The sequence below is a fragment of the Oryctolagus cuniculus genome, chromosome X, assembly GCF_051225735.1.
Source record: "Oryctolagus cuniculus isolate XC-2025 breed Fujian yellow rabbit chromosome X, ASM5122573v1, whole genome shotgun sequence".
Classification (NCBI taxonomy): Eukaryota; Metazoa; Chordata; class Mammalia; order Lagomorpha; family Leporidae; genus Oryctolagus; species Oryctolagus cuniculus.
In genome coordinates this window covers 114,355,177-114,377,159 of record NC_142888.1, presented here as the reverse complement: position 1 = coordinate 114,377,159, position 21,983 = coordinate 114,355,177, and the positions used below count along the sequence as shown (strand labels likewise).

The 21,983-nt window shown below is 43.8% G+C and overlaps 1 protein-coding gene across 6 annotated transcripts in view; it reads right to left on the bottom strand.

Moving 5' to 3' along the window:
- LOC100353059 (transmembrane 9 superfamily member 2) overlaps nt 1–7,665 on the bottom strand; it is a 95,221-nt gene extending 87,556 nt beyond the window's left edge. For 4 of the 6 annotated variants that reach the window (XM_070066948.1, XM_089323772.1, XM_070066947.1 and 1 more), the window contains exons 1-3: nt 7,291–7,665; nt 2,872–2,939; nt 767–860 (exon numbers count right to left, since the gene is read on the bottom strand). In XM_070066948.1, the coding sequence (XP_069923049.1) occupies nt 767–860; nt 2,872–2,939; nt 7,291–7,479 (351 nt within the window). In that variant the 5' untranslated portion in view covers nt 7,480–7,665. Of the gene's footprint in view, nt 1–766; nt 861–2,871; nt 2,940–3,447; nt 3,702–7,290 lie in introns of those variants that run through there. The other 2 variants (XM_089323773.1, XM_089323770.1) reach the window with 2 other exon arrangements.
- Between the last annotated feature and the right edge of the window lie 14,318 nt (nt 7,666–21,983).

The following is a 21,983-nucleotide window of genomic DNA, read 5'->3' as shown; positions in this document are numbered from 1 at the left end:
TAGTGGGAATGTAAAATGATACAGTAACTTTGGAAAACAGTTTAGCAGCTTCCAAAACTAAACATACAAATATTATTTGATCCAGTCATCACACTCATATACTTATCCAGAAAAATGGAAATCAATCTTCACAAAAAACCTCCACATGAATGATCATAGCAGCTTTATTTAAAATAGCCAAAAGTTGTAAAGGATCCAAATGTCTGTCTTAAATTGAAATAAATAGTTAAACTTGTCCATCTGTATGATGGAATTCTACTCAGGAACAAAAAAGAATGAACTATTGATACACACAATAACACAGATGGATCTCAACAAAATTTGAAAAAAAAGTTCATAGCTCTTCAATTAGACTTCAATACAACTGGGAACAAACAAGAGTAAAGGTAAAAGTTTTCATAATCATAATCATTTATGAAAGCATCTTTATTCTGTCCCCATATCTATTAAGATATTGAAGGCAACATCAAGAGACACTGAGAGTTCAATTTCATGTTTATATCATTCTACCAAATTATGTGCAGGAGAATTAATTTACTTTTATTCTTTATAAACCAAATAAAACTTGAAAGTTAGCAACTTTAGGCAGAATTACTAAGTAGTACAGATAGCTTAAAGTGCATGCTTTAATGGATTCTTCTGGCAATACCAGTTTCTACATGTTTCTTCTCTTATGTCTCTGAAAATAAAGAGTCTTTGCTACAGTTTTAAGTCATTTTAAAAAGATTCATTTTTAAATTAGATTTAATAATATCAGCTGAATAACCTTATAAGGAGATGATATTATTTGTTCTCCAAATAGGGCTTGTCCAATATTTTCCGAAGGTCTCTTCATTGCAGCATCTTGACAGAAGTCAAAGCTAAAAAATGAGATTCAAATAAGATAAAAATATCAGCAAAAAAGTCAATCTGTGTAATTAATTTAGTCTCCACTGCTAATGGTATTGCTTCTAAAACTATGACCCAGAATATATCTGAATATGATTTATAGACACCATAATATATTTCTCTTTATATTGTTTAACATCTGGAAAACTAGGCATTATGCTTGTGTTACTGCTCTTCATTTTTTGAATATAAGTAAATCATAATCTTAAAATATAAAATAATAATACTTTCAGGGTTAAGCTTCAAATTACATAAGAATCTGGTGTGGGTATTTAGCCTAGCAATTAAGATGCCACATCCCCATTATAGTGCCTGGGTCCGTGTCCTGGTTTCACTTCTGATTCCAGCTTTCTGCTAAATGTGCACCCTGGGAGGCAGCAGGTAATGGCTCAAGTACTTGGGTCCCTGCTGCCCATGTGGGAAACCTTGACTGAGCTCCTGTCTCCAGGCTTTGGCCAAACACAGTCCTGGCTTTTTTGTGCATTTGGAAAGTGAATCAGCAGATGGGAGCACTTGCTCTCCCTCTCTCTTTCTCTGTGTGTTTCTCTCTCCATCTCAAAAAAAAATCATATTAAAGTAAGCAAACAACTGTTCAAAGCCTATTCTAATTGTAACTTAGACATTTCAAAACTAATTGTCAGTTCTGATCAAAGAGAAACAAAGAACAAAGTCCCCCCAGACATGTTCCCACACACTCACAAAAGGTTACTAGGTGAAAAAATTACAACTATCAGTAAATTTGAGTATAAAATGGCTTAAATGGAAAATAAATAGTAGTCCTGTGATTTATTTTTAAAATTCATACTAACACCTATATTTATGCCTGATACTTTAATGGAAATCAGTCCTGAATTTATTTCTACTTAATTAGAGGAAATAAGTAACACCAAAGAGAATCATAATCGTTGTCTTCTGAAAAGAATGTTCTTTATTTTTATTATAAAATAATGGGTCATTCATAATCTTGATCATATAACAACCACACACTACTAAACTAAGCATGATCATCCATTAAAACTTTAGTATAAACCTATTTAGTCCATGTTTTAAAAATAAGCTACAACTTTGCAAAGATATTTTTAACAGTCCAAAGTGTAGTAAATTTATAATTTATCTTTCTGATAAAAAAATCAAGTATAGGGCCGGCGCCACGATTCAATAAGCTAATCCTCCATCTAGCGGTGCTGGCACACCCGGTTCTAGTCCCGGTCGGAGCGCCAGATTCTTTCCCGGTTGCCCCTCTTCCAGGCCAGCTCTCTGCTGTGGCCCAGGAAGGCAGTGGAGGATGGCCCAAGTGCTTGGGCCCTGCACCCCATGAGAGACCAAGAGAAGCACCTGGCTCCTGCCATCGGATCAGCTCGGTGCGCCGGCTGCAGCGCGCCAGCTGTGGCGGCCATTGGAGGGTGAACCAACGGCAAAAGAAAGACCTTTCTTTCTGTCTCTCTCTCTCACTATCCACTCTGCCTGTCAAAAAAAAAAAAATCAAGTATAACAGCTTCCTAATTTTTTTAAACATTTGTCTCACATTGAAAGCTTTTTATTTTAATCATTTTTCTTGTTATCTTCACTATAAAATTATCATGACTTTGCTTAATATATCCAGGGCTTTCATTCATTGTGTTAAAAAACTTGAGGGGCCTATAAAGCCGCCACCTGCAGCACCAGCATCCCAAATAGGCACTGGTTTGAGATCCGGCTGCTCCATTTCTGATCCAGCTCTCTGCTAAGGCCTGGGAAAGCAGTAGATGGTCCAACTGCTTGGGCCCCTGCACCCATGTGGGAGATTTGGAAAAAGCTGTGGCTCCTAGCTTCAGATCAGCTCAGCTCCAGCTGTTGCCGCCATTTGGGGAGTGAACCAGCAGATAGAAGTTCTCTCTCCATGTCTCTGCCTCTGCCCCTCTGTAGCTCTGCCTTTCAAATAAGTAAATGTTTAAAAAAAACCTTGAGACACATCATAACACAATTATGTCATGCCACACTTACGTATCATATTCATAAGGTAACACAGATTCCACTGAGTCCAATCTGTTTACATATACTTCCACTAATGACTAAAAGAAAAAAGAACATTCATTAATAACACATAATAAAAGAAGTTAGCACTTGAAAAATACATAATGAAGCAACTGAAAGGTAACTGGGCTTATTGCTACTATTAATTTATAATTGTTATAAATTAATAACTTGGAACAGTTATAAATTTTTAACACAGTATAGCAATAAATTCTTAGCATTTCATTTATCTAGTATCATTAGTTTCTCTAGATACATAAATTTTTCAGATACCTCAGCCATCCTTAATTTTTTAATTATAGAATCCTTTGAGAATATGACAAGAGCTATGGACCCTCTCCCCAGAAAAACACATATATTCAGCAAATTACTGAGGTATAAGAGGCTTCATGCAGCCCCTGGAATCCATAAAACTCAGCTGAGAATTGAAGGTGATTAAAGATATCTACACAAAATGCTTTTCTTGTGTTATTTCAATCATTTTCACAAGAATCATTTTAAATCATTCTTTCCTATCTGAAAGAGAATATAAGGCTCAGAATTTACCTTCCTTGATGAATCAGGGTCATTTTGGAAATCAGTCATTGCACCTGCATGGATTCTCTGACATTCACACGGATCAAGAATGGTGAGAAGAGATATATATCCAAAAACTAAATGGTAGCAGATGACTACCCACATCATTATTATATGAATACCTGCACCCCCATCAAAGAAATTAACCTTGTTTGTAAAGTTTTTACATCTCTTTCATTTGTGCTGCCCGTTGTCATTATGTCTCCTCTTCCTTTTTCTCTTTCCTCTTCCTTTGCCCCAATCTGCTGTAGAGTAGGCCTTCCATTTGTAGAGCAAATAACCAGATATGCCAAAACTAAATGTAAAAGAGTATCTAAGAGCAAGAGAGTACATGAACATTATGACATCTATTCTGGCTTTTCAATGGGACATTTTTGCTTACTTCCATGGATCTCAGCTATATTCCTGATAGTTTACCAGGTTGGAATTCTTAAACCACTAAAAATGTGTAACTTGCGTAGTTACTTTATCTTTTTCCAAAATCTCATAAGCTGCATTTAAAAATATACATCTGCGGCCGGCGCCGTGGCTCACTAGGCTAATCCTCCGCCTTGCGGCGCTGGCACACCAGGTTCTAGTCCCGGTCGGGGCGCCGGATTCTGTCCCAGTTGCCCCTCTTCCAGGCCAGCTCTCTGCTGTGGCCAGGGAGTGCAGTGGAGGATGGCCCAAGTCCTTGGGCCCTGCACCCCATGGGAGACCAGGATAAGTACCTGGCTCTTGCCATCAGATCAGCGCGGTGCGCCGGCCGCAGCGCGCCAGCTGTGGCGGCCATTGGAGGGTGAACCAACCGCAAAGGAAGACCTTTCTCTGTCTCTCTCTCTCACTGTCCACTCTGCCTGTCTATATATATATATATATATATATATATACATATATATATACATCTGCTATCATATTTATCAGAGGTTACATTAAAAAAAGGATACAATGTTAGCACATTTGGGAACAAACATGAATAACCTTAATATGGCTCTGTAAAACAAGAGAACTGCATCTGCATTTAATACAATTTAATCAGAAATTCAGTAACTGCAACAAAAATCAGTTTTAGCCTTACAAATGTGAATAGGCAAAAGTTTCTAAAAAGAAATTTCTCAGCACTGTGGTATTGCAGGTAAAGCCATCACCTGCAGTGCAGATACAGATGAAGTTCCTGGCTCCTGTTTCAGTTTGGCCCAGCTCTGGTCATTGCAGCCATCTGGGGAGTGAACCAGTGGATCCAAAATGTCTCTCCTCTCTGTCTCTCGCTATATCTCTGACTTTAAAATAAATAAACAAATCTTGAAAAAAAATAATGTGCAAGGACGCAAGTAGATGGAAGATTCTTCTCTGGGAATTTCTCATCCTCCTGGATCCTATCTTCACACATCACACTTCCATGAAGGGCACCAATAGTATCAGTTTTTCTTTTTTTTTTTTTAAGATTTATTTATTTGAAAGTCAGAATTATAGAGGCGGGAGGAGAGACAGAGAGAGAGAGAGGAAGATCTTTCATCCACTGGTTAACCCCCCAATGGCCGCAATATTTGGAGTTGGGCCAATCTGTAGCCAGGAGCCAGGAGCTTCTCCCAGATTTCTCATGTGAGTGCAGAGGCCCAAGCATCTGGGCCATCTTCTACTGTTTTCCCAGGCCATAGCAGAGAGCTGGATCGGAAGTGAAGTTCAATTACCATCTCCTCCAATTGAAATCTAGCTCCCTGATGTGTCTGGGAATGCAATAGATCATGGCCCAAATACTTGTGTTCCTGCCCCCCATATGGGAGACCCAGATGGAGTTCCTGGTTTCGGACTTCTGCCTGGCCCAATCTTGGCTGTTTCAGGCATTTGAGAAGTGAACAAGTATATGGAAGATCTCTTTCTCTTTTTCTTTCTCTCTTCTCTCTCTCTCTTTTCCCTCTCTCCCTCTCTCTCTCTCTTTCAAATAAAAAGATTTATTTTATTTTATTTGAAAATCAGAGTTAACACAGAGAGATGGAGAGACAGAGATCTTCCATCCTCTGGTTCACTCCCCAAATGGCTGCAATAGCCAGGACTGGGCCAGGCCAAAGCCAGGAGCCAGGAGCTTCTTCCAAGTCTCTCACATTGGTGCAGGACCCAAGTACTTGGATCATCTTCTGCTGCTTTCCCAGGTCATTAGCAGAGAGCTGGAATTGAAATGGAGCAGCTGAAATATGAACCAGTGCCCATATGGGATGCTGACATTGCACACAGTGGTTTTATCCACAACACCATAATGCCAGCCTCAATAAATATTTTTAAAGAATATATATAAGAATATATATATATATATATATATATATATAAGAATATAAGATGTGGGGCCAGCACTGTGGCATAGCAGGTAGAGCCACCGCCTTCAGTGCCGGCATCCCATATGGGCACCAGTTCAAGTCCTGGCTGCTATGTGCTATAGCCTGGGAAAGCAGTGGAAGATGGCCCAAGTCCTTGGGACCCTGCACCTCTATGGGAGACCCAGAAGAAGCTCCTGGCTCCTGGCTCCTGGCTTTGGATCAGCACAGCACTGGCTGTTTGCAGCCATCTAGGGAGTGAACCAGCAGGTAGATGACCTCTCTCTCTCTCTCTCTCTCTCTCTCTCTCTCTGCCTCTGCCTCTCTGTAACTCTGCCTTTCAAATAAATCTTTAAAACTTTTTTAAAAAAGAATATAAGATGCAATTTGTGGTTCTAGACTGGATTCTAATTTGGATATTCTGAGGAAAACTAAAGAAATCTGACTATGAACTATATAATAGACAAGATGTGTTGGAGTTATTAACAGTAAAATGGAGGTTACAAAGACATGTATATTAGTAGTACGATTTTATTTTGGTTCAAAAGAATGGACTGTCATTCACTGCCCTTGGGAATGCAAAATAATACATCCTCTTTGGAAGATAGCTGAGCATTTCCTTACAAAACTAAATATATATACATCATACAATCTAGCCATTGTGCTCCTTGGTATTTATCCAAAAGAGCTGAAAACTCATGTCCACACAACGTTTATGGAAGGTTTATTTATAATTGCAAAACTTGAAAGCAACCCAGATGTCCTGCAGTAGGTGAATGGATAAGTAAATTGTGGTACATCCAGACAACAGAATATTATTCAGTACTAAAAAGAAATGAATCATCAAGCCATAAAAAGGCATGGAGCAAATTTAAATGCCTATTAACGAGTGAGGTGGATGGGGCAGCCAACAAGGAGAAGAAAGGGAAGAGCTGAGAGGGAGTCCAGAGTTGATGGAACACACAGAGGTGATGAGGTAAGACACTGGGAGGGGGATGGGAGGTCCAGCCAATGAGAGGATGGGGCGGGGCCAATGTGAGGAGGGGCGGGGCCAATGTGAGGAGGGGTGGGGCCAATGTGGGAGGGCATGACCTATGAGAGGGGCGGGGCAAATCTGAGAGGGCATGGTCTGTGAGGGGCGTGGTCTGTGGGGGTGGTCTGTGAGGGGCGGGGCCAGTGAGAGGAGGGGCGGCTTCTATGGGGGCGGAGCCTAGAGGGGTGTGGCTTAGAGAGGGGAGGAAAATTAGTTGGTGGGGGAGGGAACAGAGAATAGAGGATTTGTGAGAGAGGAGAATATGCTGAGAGGAAAGTAGAGGAACCGGTTAGGAAATAAAGAAAATCAGGGGGAAAAATATCCAGATCTACCAAGTGGGGAGTCAGAAAGACCGTCAGATGCACACCAAGAGTGGCTTTGGCATTCCAGTCTCAGGCGTTGAACCCCCAACCCTGGCCTGCCCCCGTCTGCCCCCATAACCTTACCCGAACCTTTCTCATTCTCATCTCTCTCCCTCCCTCTGGTGCTCACCTTGCAGGAGGTGTTTTCTAGGTTCAACTCGCAATAATCTTCTGGGCTTGTCCCAGGCAGATCGAAAGCGGTACCGCAGGCTGCCTGAAGCCCCAAAAAGAGCCCCAACCCTAGTAGCCATCCCAGGCCACAAAGGGTGGGCCAGAGGCTCCAGAAATTGGTTTCCAAACGGAAACCGCGAGTATTCATTGTGGGAACCCGCTCAAATGAGCGGATACGCACAACGGAAATCAGTAGAAGGGAGAAGTGGACAGGACGACGGACAGCTGGGGACTGAGATCAGCCCAGACCGGCTGCTGGGACTGGAATACCGCGAAAGAATACTTAGCCGGGTAGACAGTGGCTCTGACCCCGGTTGCTAGGACACGTGGCAGCGGGCGGGGCTTTAAACAAGTGGAGTGCGCATGCGTCTGGGGCCCCGCCCACCTGTCCCGCTCCTCTGGCTCCGCCCCTCGCCAACCATGGCCACGCCCACCCTCCCGGTGGGGGGGCCTCCGCCCCGCCCCGCACTTGCCTGCTTCTCTGAGGCTGCCTGGCACTCTGCCTATCTTGCAGCCAGCCTGGGCCCCCGTGGTGGGCGGAGGTGTGAGGTGAGGTTATCTGAAAGACCTTAACAACACAGGGTCTTGCCTCCTCCTGGGGTTGCCTTTCGGTTCCAAACTAGTACTATTCCCTCCTTTGCCATTTTCTTTGCTGGCTTCAAGGATTAGGGTGGAGATTCCGGACCCATGGGGTGCAATGCGGTGGCTATTAGGCCCTTGAAATGCAACTACTCGGAATTTGATGTTGTGTAAGTGTAAAGTGAGCACGAGGTTTCCAGCACAAGAAGAATGTAAAACATCTCAATTTTTTTTGTATGGATGACGTATTGATGTGATGTTTAGGGTCTATTGTGTTAAATAAGTTATGCAAACTAATTTTGCTTGTTCATTTTGTTGAATGTAGCTGGCGAAAAAAAAATAATAAAATAAAAAAGCCTTTAAATCGCGTATGTGGCTCTGCTGGACCGCGCTGATCTGGAGGAGGAAGGAAAGGAAAAATACTGAAGAAAAAGGAGGAATGAGTCTGCTCCACATTATTGGAAGGAAATCTCTTAGCGATGGGGGTCCTATTTTGCGACTTGTGTAAGAATCCTTGTCGCCCTTACCTTCTGCTCCTTGCGATGTATAATAATGCAAAGTGCTGGCATTTGGACCAAGAGTGTATTGTTGGTAACATAAGGCAAAGATAGTAGAAGAGCTTAATTATTTTCTTCCCTGTATCTCAAGAGCTTTGGAGAACAAGAGGTCATTTGTTTATGCAGAGATGTGTGCGCCTTGCCAAGTGCCTTTCTGTCCATGTTCCCTTTCTCCAAGAGGTCTGCTTCTTTTGGTGATTGACAGGAGCCGATTCAAGACAGAACAAAGGCAGCGAGGTGGCAGTTAGCCGAGGCGTGTAGCAATTCAGCAAATTAGTCCTTGTATTAGAGACATGGACAAAGTTCTGTGGTAGAAATGAAAGCAAATGCACGAACGATCAGAAACAGGGGAGCTGTGACAGTGAAAAAACTGAACTTGACCACGAGAATTGCAGCAGCGCCTGTAAAGGTTTGGAGGACAGAACAGCATGAATGGAAGGGCATTGCCTTTGTGAATAGGCATGGGAAAAGGGAAACTAGGAAGCTTGAAAGCCGTCACGCTTGAAAGTAACTGTGCTTGAATAAAAACCTTGTGTCCCACCGCTGCATTACCATTGCCATCTGGTCTGCCTCTGAATAAAAAAGTATATATTTTAAAATAAGCAGGAGGTTGCACCAGCCTCCCACACTCTCAGATAGTGGTGCCAAGGGAGCCAATCACAGGGAGATGTGGGGGCATGCTCGCAGGGAAGAGGGTGACCCCACATCTCCGCATGCCTCTACCTCTAAGATACCAGCTTCACCCCTAAGTCCAGGCAAGAGGAAGACTTCAACGGTGCTATTTAAGTAGTCCATTAAGGCTTCCTGGGGAAGGGGAGGCTTCTTTGCCTTCAACCTCAAGAAGTGAAGCATCACCAAAGACTACAAGATACAGCTCCCTTGATGCCCCAAGTGTGTGATTGTCACCAGCTCAGCCACTTACTAGACACCAAGCTGGGCCCTGAGATGGAGTGGGCATGTGCACCATCCACATGAATGTCATGTCCAACAGGCTGCTCAGCTGATATAAGCAACAAAAAGCCCATTCTGGCATATTCTGTATGCTGTGCCAGCTCTGAGAGCACATCACTTGGTGCATCCCAACTATGTTAATCTTATCACCTCACCCCTCATCAAGATGCATAAGATCCAGGGCAGCCTTACAGGAGTCATCTATAGGCAAATCTTGCTTTCCTCAACATCCAGGCCTGTGAAACTGATACTGAGCAGATACAGGCCTCCCTGCCTGCCACCTCCAGCCAGCCCTGAATACCTTCTCAAGTTGTATACAAATAGGGATACTTCTAGTTCCTTTTGAATCTTGAATGCCTTTTGTTTCTTTTCTTGCCTTGTTGCACTGGCTAGGATTTCCAACACAATGTTGAATAGAAATGGCCAGAATAGACTTCCAAACTGCCTTCCTCCCCACAGTCTTGAAGAAAGCATTCTGTCTAATCTATAGGCTTTTGTAGGTGCTTTCTTTATGTTAGGGAAGTTCCTTCTCCTCCTAGTTTGCTAAGAGTTTTTAACATGAGTGAATATTTTACAACTAGAGACCATGATGCTTAGAGAAATAAGCCAGTCTTGAAAAGACAAATACTACATGTTTTCTCAGATATACGGCATTTAATTTTTTTTTAGAATTTTTTTTATTTATTTGAAAGTCGGAATTACACAGAGAGAAGAGAGGCAGAGAGAGAGAGGTCTTCCATGCACTGGTTCACTCCCCAGATGGCCACAACAGCTGGAGCTGTGCCAATCTGAAGCCAGGAGCCAGGAGCTTCTTCCAGGTCTCCCAAGTGGGTGCAGGGGCCCAAGGACTTGGGCTATCTTCCACTGCTTTCCCAGGCCACAGCAGAGAGCTGGATTGGAAGTGGAGCAGCCGGGACTTGAACTGGCGCCCTTATGGGATGCAAGTACTGCAGGCGGCGGCTTTACTAGATACACCACAGTGCCGGCCCCGATATGTGGCATTTAATATGGAATACCAAAAAATGTATAGGAATGAAACAGACAATTTTGTCATACTGTTGTTGTCTTTAGCTCTTGTTTGTACTCCTAAGCAACCGTGTCTTCCTACTTTTTACTTGTTGAATATTATGGTTAGTGGTGAATTAAGCCTGTGATTGAAAAGTGAATTGAAAGCACATCTTGGGCTGGCACTGTGGTGTAGTGCACTAAGCCTGTGCCTGCAGCACCAGAATCCCATATGGGTGTCGGTTCTAGTCCTGGCTGCTCCACTTCTGATCCAGCTCTCTGCTATGGCCTGGGAAAGCAGTAGAAGATGGCCCAAGTCCTTGGGCCCCTGCACCCCCATAGGAGACCCAGAAAAAGCTCCTGGCTTTGGATCGGCGCAGCTCCAACCATTGCGGCCAATTGGGGGTGAACTTGTGGATGGAAGACCTCTCTCTCTTTCTCTCTCTCTGCTTCTCCTCTCTCTGTGTAACTCTGACTTTCAAATAAATTAATAAATCTTAAAAAAAATTTTTAAAAATAAAAGAAGAGAGGATACTTAATTTTACCAAATCTTTTGTAATAAAGTGTTATGATTATGTACTTTTATAAGGACAATTAATACAATACATTATATTTATTTTCTAGTAATGAATAAATATTGTATTTCCACAGTAAACCTCACTTGGCTGGTTGTTACATAAAAATCAACAACAAAAATAAGTGAGTCTACATCAAGGTGTGAAGTTAAAATTTGCAAAGCTTTCAAAAGATAAAAATCAAAGTAATTAACTCATTAATGTAGTTGTATTAGTCTGCTTTTATTATAATGAAATACATGAGACAGGCTAACTTGATAAAGAAAAGGTTTCTTTTAACTTGTGATTCTGGTTCAAGGTCCAAGATCAGGTGGGCTCCAGGGTCCCAAGGGAGCACAAGGCATCACACGCCAACAGATAGGGATCACACATGTCCATGTAAATATCTGTGTGGTCTGTCTTTCCTTCCAGAGCCACTAGAACTGGATCATGGCAGCTCTACTCCAAAGACTTAATCCAACCTGATCACTTCTTACATGTCCTACCTCTAAAGACTGTTATTGAGTTAGGTTTCCAGACTTTGGGAACTATAAACTGCATGTACTATGTGTAAGCTTCTTGAGCCCAGGGTCCATTTCTTCCTTATCTTCACATTCCCTAGTGTAAGCCCAGGAACATGGTAAAAACACAATATAAAAACTCAAGACAAATGAAAAAGATGAATGAATAAATACCATGTAACTTACACTGTCCTGAGCATTTTCATGTTTTAGTTCATTAAGAAATCAAAACAAGATGCAATCAAAAATGAGAATAAAAGTAAATAAATATATTCTCACTTCTTGTGTAGCAGTTGAGTTTGCAATGTAATCCATTATTTCAAGTGGTCCTTCCAATGACCACGTCAGATAGGAAGATTAGTTATGGATCTCTCCATTTCTTTTTTTTTTTTTTTTTTTTTTTTTTTTGACAGGCAGAGTGGACAGTGAGAGAGAGAGACAGAGAGAAGGGTCTTCCTTTTGCCGTTGGTTCACCCTCCAATGGCCGCCACGGCTGGCGCGCTGCGGCCGGCGCACCGCGCTGATCCGATGGCAGGAGCCAGGAGCCAGGTGCTTTTCCTGGTCTCCCATGGGGTGCAGGGCCCAAGCACTTGGGCCATCCTCCACTGCACTCCCTGGCCACAGCGGAGGGCTGGCCTGGAAGAGGGGCAACCGGTACAGAATCCGGCGCCCCGACCGGGACTAGAACCCGGTGTGCCGGCGCCGCTAGGCGGAGGATTAGCCTAGTGAGCCGCGGCGCCGGCGGATCTCTCCATTTCATGTACGGTAATCAAGGACAAGAGAAGTTTACGTACCTGACCAAGGTCACATAGCTAATAAATGACCAAGCTAAGGCTAAAAGCAGGTCTCCTGGGGCTGACATTGTGGTGCAGTAGGTTAGCCCACGCCACCTGCAACACCAGCATCCGTATGAGAGCTGATTTGAATCCTGACTGCTCCACTTCCAATCCAGCTCCCTACTAATGCCACTGGGAAAGCAGCAGAGGATGGCCCAAGTAATGGGCCCCTTCAGCCCACATGGGAGACATGGATGAACTCCAGCCTGGTCCTGATATAGGCAGGCAGATTTCCCTATATCAGTCCAGCTGCACTCGTCACAGCCATTTGAGGGATGAACTAGCAAATGGAAATAAATCTCTCTCTCTCTCTTTTCCTCCTCCCTCTCCTTCTCATCCTCCTCCTCCTCCCTCTCCTCCTTCTCGTCCTCCTCCTCCTCCCTCTCCTCCTCTTCTTCCTCCTCCTCTGCTTCCTCCTCCTCCTTCTCCTCCTTCTTCTTCTCTCCACCCCTTTCTCCCTTCCTTTCTCTGTGTCTCTGTAACTATGCCTTCCAAATAATCTCTTTTAAAAAAAAAGAAAAAAAGAAAGAAAGAAAAAAGAAAAAGAAAAAGAAGAGTTAAATAAGATCGGAGTTGGCGAACTCAAGAGGCTTCCATAGCCTTGGAAGCTCATGACGAGAGCCTCAGGTGATTACTGACGCCATAAATAAGAGTGTCAATTGTTAAATCAACAACAGAGTCACTGTGCACTTACTCCCCATGTAGGACCTCTGTCCTTAATGCATTGTACTATGTGAATTAACGGTAAAACTAGTACTCAAACAGTACTTTATATTTTGTGTTTCTGTGTGGGTGCAAACTGTTGAAATCTTTACTTAGTATATACTAAATTGATCTTCTGTATGTAAAGATAATTGAAAATGAATCTTGATGTGAATGGGATGGGAGAGGGAGTGGGAGATGGGATGGTTGTGGGTGGAAGGGAGGTTATGGGGGGAAAAAAACTGCTTTAATCCAAAAGTTGTACTTTGGAAATTTATATTTATTAAATAAAAGTTTAAAAAAAGAAGAACAAAGTGGGAAAACTCAAAAAAAAAATGAGTGGAAAGGATCTCTCTTAAATAAATAAATTAGAAAACTCTTGGGAGCAGAGTTAGCAAAGGGTGTCATGGTACCCAGAAATAAATAAATAAATAAAAATTCAAAAAGAAAAAAGAAAAAGAAGGGGCCTGTGCTGTGGCGCAGTGGGTTAACACCCTGGCCTGAAGCACTGGCAACCCATATGGTCACCAATTCAAGTCCCAGCTGCTCCACTTCCGATTCAGCTCTCTGCTATGACCTGGGAAAGAAGTAGAAGATGACCCAAGTCCTTGGGCCCCTGCACCCACGTATGAGACACAGAAGAAGCTCCTGGCTCCTGGCTTCAGATCTGTGCAGCTCCAGCTGTTGCAACCAATTGGGGAGTGAACCATTGGATGGAAGACCTCTCTCTCTTTCTCTCTCTCTCTGCCTCTCCTCTGTGTAACTCTTTCAAATAAATAAATAAATCTTTAAAAAATTTTTAAAAGGAAGTGTAAAGTATTTGATGTTATAAAGAAAGAACCTCAGAGTGGGCACTGTCGTGTAGGAGGTAAAGCCCCCGCCTGCAGTGCCGGCAACCCATATGCATGCCAGTTTGAGATCCAGCCACTCCACTTTCGATTCAGCTCTCTGCTGTGCCCTGGGATAGCAGTGGAAGATAGCCCACGTCCTTGGGCCCCTGCACCCATGTGGGAGACCTGGAGGAAGCTCCTGGCTCCTGGCTTCAGATCGGCGCAGCTCCGGCCATTGGGGTCATTTGGGGAGTGAACAAATGGAAGACCTCTCTCCCTCTCTCTCTCTCTCTCTCTCTCTCTCTCTCTTTCTCTGCCTCTGCCTCTCTGTAACTCTGCCTTTCAAATAAATTAATAAATACAAAGAAAGGGAGAGAGAGATAAAGGAAGGAAGGAAGGAAGGAAGGAAGGAAGGAAGGAAGGAAGGAAGGAAGGAAGGGAAGAAAGAACCTCCTTTAGTAATGTGGCTGTTAAGTTCCCAGCTATGTCAATTAAGAATGTTTCAGAGGGGCCAGCGCCGTGGCTCACTTGGTTAATCCTCCACCTGTGGCACCGGCATCCCAGATGAACGCCAGTTCTAGTCCCGGCTGCTCCTCTTCCCATCCAGCTCTCTGCTATGGCCTGGCAAAGCAGTAGAAGATGGCCCAAGTGCTTGGGCCTCTGCACTCACATGGGAAACCTGGAAGAAGCTCCTGGCTCTGGCTTCGGATCAGCGCAGCTCCGGCCATTGCGGCCATTTGGGGAGTGAACCAACGGAAGGAAGACGTTTCTCTCTGTCTGTTCCTCTCACTGTCTGTAACTCTACCTCTCAAATAAATAAATAGAAAATCTTAAAAAATATATGAATGTTTCAGAAACAGGTAAGTAACAGATTAAATGAAGCACATGAATCTCAAGTTAGGAGCTATCTTTAAGAATGGTGGCCAAAGAGATTTAGCTGTGAAATGTGTGATATGTGCCATCATTCAAACAATTTTGCCAAGGAAAGAAAAATAAGAAATTGTACTTTACAAAAACAAGTGCTCCAGGTCACATTAAGTCAAGTTTATAAAACAGACTAATGTGCCTGGCACCGCGGCTCACTAAGCTAATCCTCCGCCTGCTGTGCCGGCACTCCAGGTTCTAGTCCTGGTTGGGGTGCCGGTTCTGTCCCGGTTGCTCTTCTTCCAGTCCAGCTCTCTGCTGTGGCCTGGGAAGGCAGTGGAGGATGGTTCAAGTCCTTGGGCCCTGTACCCTCATGGGAGACCAGGAGGAAGCACCTGGCACCTGGCTTCGGATCGGTGCGGCGCGCTGACCGTAGCGGCCATTTTGGGGGGTGAACCAATGGAAGGAAGACCTTTCTCTCTGTCTCTCTCTCTCACTAACTCTGCCTGTCCAAAAGAAAAAAAAAAAAAAAGACTAATGCAACTCCCATGCCTTCATTTCTAACCATTTGGAGTTAACGATGTCTACGTGTCTAAGTTACAATTCCCACCTTCTTTCCCATCCACTTCAGTGTGTATTCACCAAAATTAAGTAGTGGAACAAAGGAATACTTTGCAGTGGAATCATGCTCTATTTAGGCCATGTTTCTAAATCAGCACACTGGAACATCAAAAACAGAACTAACATAGGTCAAGTACAACAAATTCAGAGGCCATATCACACCTTTCATTGTGTTGACACAGACTACTTCATCCCCTGGGATTTCTGCTTGGCTCATTTTTTCCCTTCTCAGTTCCCCAAAGTCTAAATAGATTCCTCCCAAATCTCATCATGTCTCATCCCTCTTCAAAATCCTTCCCTGAACAGACAACTCAATGCAACATGGGCTCCTGCACTGGATTCTGCAACATTAAAAGGACATTAGTGGGGGGCCAGTACTGTGGCATAGGGGTAAAGCCTCGGGCTACAGTGCTGGAATCCCATATGGGCACTGGTTGGAGTCCCTGATGCTCCACTTCCAATCCAGCTTTCTGCCATGACCTGGGAAAGCAGTAGAAGATGGCCCAAGTCCTTGGGTCCCTGCACCCACATAGGAGACCCGGAAGAAGCTCCTGGCTCCTGGCTTTGGATCGGCGCAGCTCCGGCCATTGTGGTCATTTGGGGAGTGAACAGATGGAAGACCTCTCTCCTTCTCTCTCTCTCTCTCTCTGTGGTCATTTGGGGAGTGAACAGATAGAAGACCTCTCTCCTTCTCTCTCTCTCTCTCTCTCTCTGCCTCTGCCTCTCTGTAACTCTGTCTTTCAAATACATAAATTTTAAAAAAAGGGTATTAGTGGGAAAACTGATGAAATCTGAATAAAGTTTGTTGTTTAATTAAAGCCTTGTACCAATGTTATTTTCTCAATTTGATCATTACACCATGGCTACACAAGATTTTCACATTAGGTGAAGTATGGTAATGGGTCCATCAGACCTCTTTTTACTATTTTTTAACACTTCTGGAAATCTAAAGTTATTTCAAAATTAAAAGTTAAAAAAAAATTATCTGCTGGCTTTCAATTGGCCTAGGGGATAGGACCAAACTCTTTACCTTTGCCTAGGAAAATCTGCATGAGCTCACTGCCCCTGCCACCCCCAACCATACATACACACATATCTATCTGTGGAGCATAATACTTCAAAGAGTGAGAGGGAAGAGGGGGCTCCACTCCCACTTTCCGTTCCTGCTCCAGAAAACTGCTTCCACTGACACTCAGACGCTATTCTCTCAAATCTCTGAACAAGGGAAATCCTTGCTGTTCCTTGGTGGTATGTTATGCTGACACTGTCATCCACTCTCCTACATTTTGCTTTCCTGGAATCTTGTTTTTATATTTCAGTTTTTAATTTGGAAGTCACTTTTCAAAGTAAATCTTCTCTGACAGCTTCTAACTCCATATGTACATGCAACACACACACAGAGTTGTATTAAGAGCTCCTGGTGTGTACTCCCACTGCACTCTACATATACCTCCACTTTGTCACTTGCCACAGTGTATTATAGTTCTGTCTGCCTCATCATTAGTAAATCATTAACTCCAGATCTTCTGTCCATACCTACCATTTTCTTATAGCAAGACATCCCTTAAAATAGTTTGATTTCACAAGTTTAACACTTTGAAGTTTAAGTTTTCCATCTGAACAATTATTTTGTCATTTATATACTCTATGATATGATGAGAGTGAAAATTTCTGGTTTTTCCTTTTGGCACTTTGGCATTTTAGACTGAAAATCAGATTTCTGCAACGCTATCAATTTTATCAAAAATGTATATGCCTTTATAACAGTTCTATAAAAACCAAAACTTTAGCAGAGATACTCATTGAAACTGAACAAAATAGAAGATATTGGGATGGGTATTTGGGACAGTGGTTAAGATGCAGCTTGGGACATCTTCATCCCTTTTCAGAGTCCTTGTTTCAAATCCTAGATCCTCTGCTTCATGCTAATATGTTCCTTGGGAGGCAGCAGTTGATAGTTGAAGTATTTGGATCCATGTCACCCACGTAAGAAACCTGGATGGGGTTATGAACTCATAGCTTCAGCTTGGCCAAGCACTGGCTGTTACAGTCATTTGGGCAGTTAACCACTGGATGAAAATCTCTCTGTCTCTGTCTCTCTGCCTTTCAAATAAAATGAAAAAAAAAAATTAAAGATTTATTTATCTTTTTGAAAGGCAGAGAGAGAGAGAAAAAGAGAGAGAGGTCTTTCATATGCTGGTTCACTCCCCAGATGGCCGCAATGGCCAGAGCTGAGCCAATCCAAAACCAGGAGCCAGGAGCTTCTTCTGGGTCTCCTACATGGGTGCAGGGGCCCAAGCACTTGGGCCATCTTCTACTGCTTTCCCAGGCCACAGCAAAGAGCTGGATCAGAAGTGGAGCAGCTAGGACACAAACCACACCCATATGGGATGCTGACACTGCAGGCAGTGGCTTTACCCGCTATATTGTAGCACCATCTCCAAAAGTAATTTTTTAAAGATTATTTTCTCTAAAAATATGAAATACTGATTACTTTCTAATCGACAAGATGGTAAGCTCATAAGGGCAACAATCCTTTTCTAAGTTAACTCAACCATCATTTGTCCTTTCTTGCCTTTCAAACATCACCTTAGTAATAAGATTTCCTCTTCTTAAACTTATGTACATTATCTTAGTGTTTGAACTTTTAGTTGTGCCATTTTGCTTTGGTCTCTGGCTTCCTTGACACTGTGAAAATATAGTTTGACTGCCATACAAATACAAAAATGAATGCATGTTAAAGATACCATTTAATTCATAAGAGAACCAGACTGATTTTATACTTAGTACAAAAGATAATCCAAAAAGACCTATTTTTAGGTAAGGAATGTTGATATGAATCTGCAAACTGAGAGAAAACTAGTTTTTCTATAAGGTGAGGAAAAGCACATTGAACCTTGATCAGAAAGGACAGGACTTACATGTCTATGGACAAGAATTATTTTGGGCTGGCGCCGCGGCTCAATAGGCTAATCCTCCACCTAGCGGCACCGGCACACGGGGTTCTAGTCCCGGTCGGAGCGCCGGATTCTTTCCCGGTTGCCCCTCTTCCAGGCCAGCTCTCTGCTGTGGCCCAGGAAGGCAGTGGAGGATGGCCCAAGTGCTTGGGCCCTGCACCCCATGGGAGACCGGGAGGAAGCACCTGGTTCCTGGCTTCGGATCAGCATGGTGCACTGGCCGCTGCACGCTGGCTGCGGCGGCCATTGGAGGGTGAACCAACGGCAAAAGGAAGACCTTTCTCTCTGTCTCTCTTTCTCACTATCCACTCTGCCTGTCAAAAAAAAAAAAAAAGGAATTATTTTGCACTTCTGTCTGGAGTCATAGAATAGCTTCTAGGGAGTCAAATTGTGAAAATCAACAGGGGCCTGTGCTGTGGCATAGTGGGTAAAGCTGCTGCGTGCAGTGCTGGCATCCCATATGGGCGCCGGTTGAAGTCCTGGCTGCCCCACTTCCGATCCAGCTCTCTGCTTTGACCTGGGATAGCAGTAGAAGATGGCCCAAGCCCTTGGGCCCCTGTACCCACGTGGGAGACTCGGAATAAGCTCCTAGCTCCTGGCTTCACATCGGCACAGCTCTGGCTGTTGAGGCCAATTGGGGAGTGAACCAGCCAATGGAAGACCTTTCTATCTCTCTACCTCACCTTCTCTCTCTGTAAATCTAACTTTCAAATAAAATTAATAAATCTTAAAAAAAAAAAAAGGAAAATCAACAGGTCTTCTGTAGAGTCATGCAATGCTTGGTCTTTCACTGGTGCACAAAATTTTCTCCTACACCAACGAGTCATCTCCCCTTGGCTACCTACTTCCAAAGTAGATGATAGGTGGAGGTTTAACCTCCTATACCACTATGATGGCCCCAAGAGTTACAGACAGAGAGGGAGAGACAGAGAGAGATATATTCCATCTTCTGGCCCACTCCCAGTTAGCCACAAAGGCTAGGACTGGGCCAGTCTGAAGCCAGGAACAAAGAGCCAGGAGCTTCATTCAGGTCTCTCATATGGGTAGCAAGAGCCCAAACACTTGGGCCATCTTCTGTGGCTTTTCCCAGACCATTAGCAGGGAGCTGGGTCAGAAGCAGAGCAGGTGGGACATGAACCTATGCCCATATACAATGCCGGTGTCACAAGTGGCAGTTTTACCCACTACATCAGAACGCTGGCCCTAATAAATAAATGTAAAAAAAAAAAATGCTAAGTGAAAGAAGCCAGATCACAAAAGACTGCATATTGCATGATTCGACTGATATAAAATGTAAAAAAAAAAATGGAATTTACATACAGAAAGTAGATCAGTGGTTGCCTGGTGCAAAGGTGGAAACAGGGTTAACTCAAAGTAGGCATGAGGGGGGCCGGCACTGTTGTGCAGCGGGTTAAATCCTTGGCCTGAAGCGCCAGCATCCCGTATGGATACTAGTTCTAGTCCCAGCTGCTCCACTTCCGATCTAGCTCTCTGCTATGGTCTAGGAAAGCAGTGGAAGAAGGCCCAAGTCCTTGGACCCCTGCACCCGCATGGGAGACCTAGAAGAAGCTCCCGGCTCCTGGCTTCAGATCGGCACAGCTCCGGCCGTTGTGGCCAATTGGGGAGTGAACCATCGGATGGAAGACCTCTCTTTCTCTGCTTCTCCTCTCTCTGTGTAACTCTGACTTTCAAATAAATAAATAAATAAATCTTTTTTTTTTAAAGTAGGCATGAGGGATCTCTTCATTAAGGATAAAAATATCCAAGAACTGATTTATCATGATGGCTGCCCTGCTCAGTAAAATCACTGAAAATCATTGCACCTGAAATGGGTGAATTTTTTTGACAGGCAGAGTTAGACAGTGAGAGAGAGAGAGAGAGAGAGAGAGAGAGAGAGAAAGGTCTTCCCTCCGTTGGTTCACCCCCCAAATGGCCGCTACATCCGGTGCCAATATGAAGCCAGGAGTCAGGTGCTTCCTCCTGGTTTCCCATGCGGGTGCAGGGCCCAAGCACTTGAGCCATCCTCCACTGCCTTCCTGGGCCACAGCAGAGAGCTGGACTGGAAGAGGAGCAACAGGAACAGAATCCAGCGCCCCGACCGGGGCTAGAACCTGGGGTGCCGGTGCTGCAGGCAGAGGATTAGCCAAGTGAGCTGCAGCGCCGGCCAAAATGGGTGAATTTTATATGTAAAATATACTTCAATAAAGTCATTTAAAAACAACTCAATGATGGTGAGTGGAGGATCAATATAAAAAGTAAGTTAGAGAAGTCTGATAGATTAAACAGAACGTGTGTCTGTAAGGACCAGTCCATGGCTGTCTTACAGGCTCTATTTTTTTTAAAAGACTTAATCCTATGTGGGTATATGTGCATGTTGGGGAGAAGGGGATGCAACATAGTCAACTCATTCTCACTGGTTTATGAAGCTGTGGTTAAGAGAAGAGCCAAAGCAGATGTGGCACTACCAGCAGAGAGACTATTGTAGTTACTCCATGCGACAATCTAAACTGTGCCACCCCTATTCATATATTGTAGTCCTGACCCTTAGTCTTTCAGAAGGTGACTGTATTTGGAGACAAGGTCTTCAAGGAGGAAATTAAGTCAAATGAGTTCATTAAGAGTGGGCTCTATTCCAATATGACTGGTGTCCTTCTCAGAAGAGTTATGCTACAGACATACCGACAGGAGGAAAACCATGTGAAAGCAAAGAAGACAGCCATCCATAAGCCAAATAAAGAGCCCTTAGGAGAGGTCAATCCTTGTAACACCTCAGCCTTCATGTCTAGCCTTGCAGAACTCTGAGAAAATAAATTTTTGTTGTGCAAACCACCAAGTCTGTGCCACTTTGTTATGGCAACCAGAGCAAACTAAAACATTCCATGTAAGGGATAAGAATAGATTAGGCAAGGATAGTGGTTCTCAAAGTCTTTGGTATCAGGACATCTTTTTTTAATGAATTATTTATTTGAAAGGCAAAGTTACAGAGAGAGGGAGAGGGAGAGGGAGAGGGAGAGGGAGAGGGAGAGGGAGAGAGAGAGAGAGAGAGAATCTTCCATCCATTAGCTCATGCCCCAAATGGCCACAACAACCAGGGCTGGATGAGGCTAAAGCCAGGAGCCAAGAACTTCTTCTGGGTCTCCCATGTGGGTAGCAGGGATCCAGGGACTTGGGCCATCTTCTACTGCTTTCCCAGGCACATTAGCAGGGAGCTGGATAAGAAGTGGAGCAGCCAAGACTCAAACCATTGCCCACATGGGATTCTGACACTGCAGGCAGCAGCTTAACCCACTGCACCACAATGCTGACCCCAAGATCTCTTTACACACTTGAAAATGACTGAGGGGGATGCCTCTGCTGTGGCATAGCGGGTAAAGCTGCTACCTGCAGTGCCGGCATCCCATATGGGCGCTGGTTCAAGTCCTGGCTACCTTACTTGTAATCCAGCTTCCTGCTAATATGTGCCCTGTGAGGGAACAAATAATGGTTCAAATACTTGGGTCTCTGCCACACATAGGGAAGACCCGAATTGAGTTCCAGACCCCTGGTTTGGATCTGGCCCAGCCTGGGCTATTGTTGGAATTTGAAGAGTGAACCAACAGGTGGGAGATCTCTAAGTATCTGTCTATCTCTGCCTTTCAAATAAAATGAAAATAAAAATTTATATATTTTTTCTTT